We start from the raw sequence: 6,888 nt of genomic DNA, 5'->3' as shown, positions 1-6,888 counted from the left end.
AGAATGTGAGTGATGTTTTGATTTTCGACCGTCAATATCAATATCAGGTCGGGCATGTCCCCGTGGTTACTGATCACTGATTTCAGCCTCTGCTTCTTCATTGAAGTTAGTAAAGCAAAGGAACAGTGCTGCAAAACAGTAATAACGCCATGTTAGCACGCTGTTATAACAGTTCATTTCAGCGTTGTTCACAGTGAACAACACAGAAATATCCTAAAAATGAAATCAAGGAGTTTACACTTTCCGTTCAAATTTCTTTCAGGTTTTTCATTTCTGTGGGGGCATCACGTCACCATGGAGACCGAGAATGACCAGGAACAATGTGAACTTGGAGACAGACACAGTATTCGAAGAGAAATGATATTGTCATTTTTGATACAGTGAGGTGACACACCCTCAAACTTTTAAAAGTTTTTTTTTTCATGATTTGGAAGCGGTGTTGATTCACAACCTTTCGAGAGATTTTTGCAAAAGAGATTGGAAGAGCTCTCTAATGTGCAAAACGGAACTAAACACTGAGTCTGTGTCAAACATCTTAACCAGTAGATTATACAACCACAGATGTTGAAAATGGCAGCAAGAGCCAACATAAACTGTATAGAAATTGCAAGAGAGAACATTCTGACCAAAAGCCCAAAACACTGTCTTTCTTTATTTGAGATCATTTCCTTCCTGAGCTCCAGATCTAAACTCACAGCATCTGTGGATTGTCTCTCTTTTTTTCTTATGAAGTGAAAAATACGGATAAAATTTGCTTCATATTTGCCACAGTTGCGACAGAATAGTTGAAAGATATAAAAAAATAAAAAATAAACATCCCCGAGAAGTGTTTGTCCAGTTTTTCAAAGTACTTTTAAATTTGTGCTGACAGAAAAGCTCAACAGAGTGATTTCTCATTAATATTGTTGGATCCAAGTTAAGCAGCTGTGAATTGTGGCTGTAAATTGTCGGAGCGCACTGAAAAGCCAACTGTTTTTAAACATAGCAATATAGCCATCCGTTTTGTACACCTACTTTCAGGGTTCAGACAAACACAGGACAGATCAGATGTCCACAGTACAAACTCACATTCTCTCCTGAATCATCAATGCATGTTTTGGGACTGTGGGAAGAAACTAACAGAACATGCAATCTCTGGAAATGCCCCAAAGCCGAGCCTGGAACCGGGGTGATGTGCTTGTTACAAGGCAGGCGCTCTGCCCACTAGACGCCCGTGCAGCCTGCAGACAAAGGTAGCGGTTGTTCGATGACTGACATGTTTCTGATTGGAGGACGTTGACGTACACAAGATTAAACTCACACACACACACACACACACACACGGAATGAACAAAATTCCCAGAGAAAGGCCCCGAGCATGAAATGAAACCTGATACTTGAACAGTATCTGTTAGTAACAAAATGGCATAACTTACCATTAAATACTTATTTAATAATATCATGTTTAAACTGAGGAAAAAAAGAATAATCACCTCCTTTGTCAACACTTCCTTCCTTTCTTTATGCAAAAAAAGTAAGTAGGTGTGTACTACTCCCGTAGCAGAGTTGGTATCTTTCAAGCTTCTGTCTGTCTGATTCCACACCCTTTTCTTTTCCTTTTCCATTTCTGTTGGTGTCAGTATCACAGAAGATGGACTAATCCTCCTGGCATTTTGAGCAGATCAAGAATCTCTAAATTATAGTATGTGCACCTCTACGTGCGTACACTCTCCCCCTATATGATGTTTTGACCTTATAAAACCACACCGATCGTTCGTAAATTGTACAGAATCCCTCACAGACGTGTCATTTTCTGGGAAAAGATCCATAAAATATTCTTGGGATGGTGTTAAATAAAATCCTGCAGTTATGCTATAAATCATCTTTCTCTTTCTACAGACACGTTTCTTTATCAGTTGTTTTGTTAACTCCCTACCTATCAGCTGACCCAGAATTAATAACCTCACTAAAATGCGATGAAACCTTCAGCTGAGGTCAGCGTTGCTTTTTTGTTGTTGTTTTTTGGTCAGTCCCTTCGATACAAGGCAGGTTTGACGTTCATTTCAGAAAATCTGTTTGTTTTTATTCTTACTGAAATCAAGGAGTTGTGTATGGTCTTCACATCTTCCCAGTGCTGAAACTTTGTTTGATGATGCTCAGTTATATAAATCTTGCAGCTCAGCTGCCTCTAATTCCTATATTCATCTTATTCCCTCATCTTTTCAGACCGCCATTAAACAGGTGGCTTTCCTTCTATCCAGAGCGTTTGCACCCGCAGGAATGCAGCAGGTGGGACGTTGTGTTGCACATGACTAAAAGAAAGCCGTCATGTCATCAATAGATGAACTGGTACATTTGGCTGCGCGTATTAAGACGGTTTCGGAGAGTGATCGCTGCAGCCTTCCAGTGAGCGCTGAAGAATCACCTTCTTAAAAGTTGTCCACTTTGAAACTTTTGACATGACTCATGCGTCTGAGGAGGTTGAGGCGGCTGTCTCAGTTGAGACGCACCTCAAAAAGTGGGCGACAGACTCGCGCGATAAGCAATCTCACAGGCATTACATATGTGTCTGTGTGCCTAACACCTGGTCTTGTTCATCAGACAGGCCAGAGAGCAACTTTTGATGTCTTCAGTAGGAGGCAGGACTACGTTTTTCTTTTCCAGCTTTCACAGGGGAGGATCTCACACCGGGGATGAAGCTCTCACCAGTCTTCACACACACCTACTTGCCCACACACTCACACTGAAATCCCTGACAGCACTGCCCGCTCATTCGTCTTCCTTCCTGTCCTTTCAGATAGCTTCCAGTGACTGTGGTTGATCCTCACAGATTACTGCAGGAAGAGTATGCCAACACATATCAGATTCATGTGGGAAAACAAATAAAGGACTCATGTAAATAAATTCCTTTACAAAAAAAAAACAGCAACGTTGAGGAAAGACAAGTCTCAACAGAGATAAAGAGTGAAAAATGAAGTGAGCTGGGAAAGATTCTCTCCTGCGTGTGGACAGTGGACACCTGCACATCTCAAGACATTTAGCTCATACTGCCGTCTAGTGGTGCACCATCAGTGCCAGAGACCGAGCTGTTCTTGGCTTCATTGCCTCATCCAAAGAGGCTCCTCAACGCAAATTGAAATGTGAAACACAGTTAGTGCGCCACTGTACATTACATTATTGGTTATTGAGAATTGTTGATGCATAAAGACGACTGAGCCGACTTCGTGCTGCCCGTCTCACCCTACCACTTTATAAAGGCAAAAGTAGAAAATAAAATGTTCCTGTTGACCTCCGGTGGTGCACAAGTTCTTATAACATATCATGTCTAGTTCTGATTCAGCACAAGATCACTTCCAGGTAGTGGAAACAAAACCCACATCAAATGAAAGTTTTAAAAGATTTTCTTTTATATGCTTAACCCACATTAAATCAATATTAACAGAACGGTAAAATTCCTTTGGTCCTCTGAGTGTACAACACAGTCAGCACCACCTTCCCAGCTGTCATTACAAATAACATATTATGAATAATACATTCCACTCCCGGTGAAAAAAATTCCGAGCCTCACAAAGGAAATATGCCCCCCAAAATCCTCAAAATGAAGTCAAGAAGTAAAGAGAGGGATCAGTCATTCTTCTCTCTCTTCTCTCTGCGAGCTCTCTTCTTCAGTTGAAGTGTCTTCAATTCAGTCATAGTAGAAAAGGTCCGGTACACCCACACCATCTGTTAAACAAACACGTGTAGGTAAACCAGGGCTCTTCATGGTTTACAGCTGTGGTTCTGACATCCCAACGGATGACATAGTGGACATTAAGAAGAAGAAAAACAAACCACAATGATGACAGCATTGAGGAGGAGAGGAATTGAGTAGACCAGCGATATGAACATGCCCTTGGAATCAAAATACTGGAAGTCTGAAAAGGACCTGTGGAAAAAAAAAAAGCTTTATGATATGTGTATCTTGTTAAAAAACAACAACACACAATTCCTTGACAAATGTTGGCCAACTTACCTCCAGTTCATGGCAGCCAGCTCATTTAGATATTCAGCACTGTAAACCAGGCAGACTGAGGAGAGAGAGGTAAGATCAGACATTGAACACTGACATGCTCAGACTGACCATGATAACAATTATTGTTTTTAACCATGTGCATCCTGCAAGATGGTACCAATGATAAAAAAACATCTACAATTTCACTACTACGACATAAAATTACTACAATGTCAACGTGAAGCCAATTCTATTCGTTATTCTCAAGAAATGTGTTAAAAAAAAAAATCAATATTTTCTCTGAAATTCTAACTATTTGCTTGGTGGTTTGATGGGCCAGATTGGAGCCTCTTGTGGGCTGGTTTTGGCCCACAGGTGTTATGATTGACACCCCGGCTTTAAACTCCAGCAAATAAAACAGTTAAGCATGTCATTTTAATGAAGCACCTCTGTTTGGGGAAAACAAAATGCAAATTCAGGCAATTTTAGATTTCTGTTTTTCTGTCATAAAGTAATGCGTTAACAATCACAATACAGGTCAAATCGCTATCTGTTTGCTATCCTCATGGTCTGAAGGTGACTGAAGTTTGTCCATCCACTCGTCCCAGTGTACTCGCATGCTGTGTCTTCTCAAAAATCTTCGTTTTAGATAGAGTATGTTGAGGATGTTTTAGAGTTTTGTTTGACACAAACGCATGCTGCCCTTTTGCAATGAGATTCTTGCTATCTGTGGTTTTATCTTTCTTGTCATCATTTTCAAATCTTGATGCTCCCATAATATCAAAAGACATGATTTAAACATATAAATGTGCATGTTACACAATAACGTTGGTTTCTGGCTTCTCGTGCTGGGGTAATTGTGCATATTAGGGTATTTTTGTGTCACCAATTGAGTGGTATTTTGAATAATTACCACAGCCTACAGTATACCCATCACTGACAAATACTTCCAGTAGGATAAGACCACGTTGCATGAAGATATAAATACAGTTCAGAGTGACTGCAACAACCTGTCCAACACGTTTACTATACTCCAACAACTCCACAGTTGCCAGATACCAACCCAGTGTGTGTGCCTGTCAGCGTGTCAAGGCGATTTTGAATGTGAATACATAAAGCGATTGAATAACAGCTCTTAGCTCTTACACGTTAAAAGCATTAAAAAAGACAACAACATAATTGTTTAGGATGCGAGATGTTTCCAGCACACGTACCGATGAGGAGGAAGTGGCAGATCTGAGCTCTGTAAAACCTGCAGGTCACCACAGTCACTAACAAACACACGACGTGAAACACCAGCAGTCCGATGAGCCACGGTTCCGACCACTGAACCTGAAAACGAAGGACACATGTTAGGCAGCTCGGCCAGCTACAATGAATCGAGACAGATATGTCATCTGCGTTAAATCAGCTTGGATAGTTTCATTCGCCGCGACAGTCTCTGGAGACCAAATTCATCTCAACTTACAGACATTAGAAACGTCCATATCGAAGTTATTCTTAATTTGCTGAATCCGTCGATTGGAATAGAGCTGATATTCTGTACTTTCTGATCTGCCATCCTCTTAAAACACTAAAACTGCGACCCGACTCGTTTTAACTCGACCATGTAAACAACACAGGAAGAAGCTCTTCGAGTCGCAGGTGAATGACGTCACGCTTTTGAAGCGTTAAAGGCAAGGCGGATGTAGTTCTACAGTAGCGTTCAGACACAAGGAGATTTATGGTGCTTTGCAATCAAATAAAAGAATACAATGAAACAAATGGATTAAGAAAGGCATAAATATAATAAATAAGCTAAAAACGTTACTATGGTAAAAGTAATAGAACTAGATAATTCCAGAGAAAATTTTGCATGCCTGCCTCTTGCAGACAAACTTTGGTCTCATCATCTCAACAGATGCTGATCTCCTCTGATCTCCCTATCCTCCATGAGGTGCCCTTTCCTTCCACTTTGTATGAACTTTTTTTTTTGTTGTTGTTGCAGTTTTTAGCAATTCATTTGGAAACAAATCCATTCGGATCGGAAAGGATTACTATTGCAACAACACATAATCAATAGGGTAAAACTAACCAGTTTTATGGGATTTGTTCAGAAACTGTTCGATGCATCATTAACAAAAGTCAGAGCAACATATTCATAAACTTGCTGCACATTTTGATGTACTTTGTGTCCATTCTCCAAACGGTGTGGTTATTATTATTATTAATAAGAAGAAGAAGAAGAAGAAGAAGAAGAAGACTGGGAACACTTAAAGTAAACCTCTACCTGAGGACCCCTCTGGATGAATAAACATCTCAGAAATATGATAAGATAAGGTAATGGGTCTTACTTTTTAAATTATATTATTCAAACATTGCAAAATTATGAGAAAAGTGTTGTTGTAAAAACAGTCAGAAACACTGGAAATAGTATGTTATTTATTTGACAAACAAAAATGTATTACACCTCTGAAGTTGAACAACTTTCAAAGTGACATGCCTTTTTTAATCTTGCAAGGAAACAAACATACACGGAGCCTGAAGTTGAAATTGAAAAAGTCAAGCTATTTGGTTCCATTGAGTGAATTTTCTTTAACGTTCCTTAGCGTGGCTGTATAGCACCATCCATCCATCCATATTCCATATGTCCTGTCCTGTTCCGGGTCGCGGAGTGCTGGAGCTGATCTCAGCTAACCAGGTGGAGGGTGTCCATCTCGCTCACAACCTCCCAAACGATATTACATCCAATACATTTCAGATCAGCAGTTGAGTTGCTCCACACCAGTAGAAGAGGTTGGTGTTTTTGGACTTCTTTTCCACCTTGCTCTTGCTGTCTTATCATCACATGCTCTCAAACTCCCTCTTCACACACCCACACACCTACTAAAACCGTTCCCTGAGTCACAAAAAGGCATATATGTGTTTTTACATCAAAA

At 40.2% G+C, this 6,888-nt stretch overlaps 1 protein-coding gene across 1 annotated transcript; it reads right to left on the bottom strand.

Moving 5' to 3' along the window:
• Window positions 1–2,876: 2,876 nt before the first annotated feature.
• Window positions 2,877–5,607, bottom strand: tmem18 (transmembrane protein 18). Its single transcript, XM_080490258.1, has 5 exons — window positions 5,439–5,607; window positions 5,185–5,302; window positions 3,992–4,046; window positions 3,811–3,904; window positions 2,877–3,702 (listed from the first exon to the last, which is right to left on the bottom strand). Exons 1-5 carry the CDS (start codon window positions 5,529–5,531, stop codon window positions 3,604–3,606), a joined length of 459 nt encoding a protein of 152 aa, XP_080346384.1. The 5' UTR covers window positions 5,532–5,607; the 3' UTR covers window positions 2,877–3,603.
• Between the last annotated feature and the right edge of the window lie 1,281 nt (window positions 5,608–6,888).

This window comes from Lipophrys pholis, assembly GCF_963383615.2.
Source record: "Lipophrys pholis genome assembly, chromosome: 21".
NCBI classification, from domain to species: domain Eukaryota; kingdom Metazoa; phylum Chordata; class Actinopteri; order Blenniiformes; family Blenniidae; genus Lipophrys; species Lipophrys pholis.
Note: the sequence above shows the minus strand (reverse complement) of the source record. Positions and strands in the feature narration are given on the sequence as shown.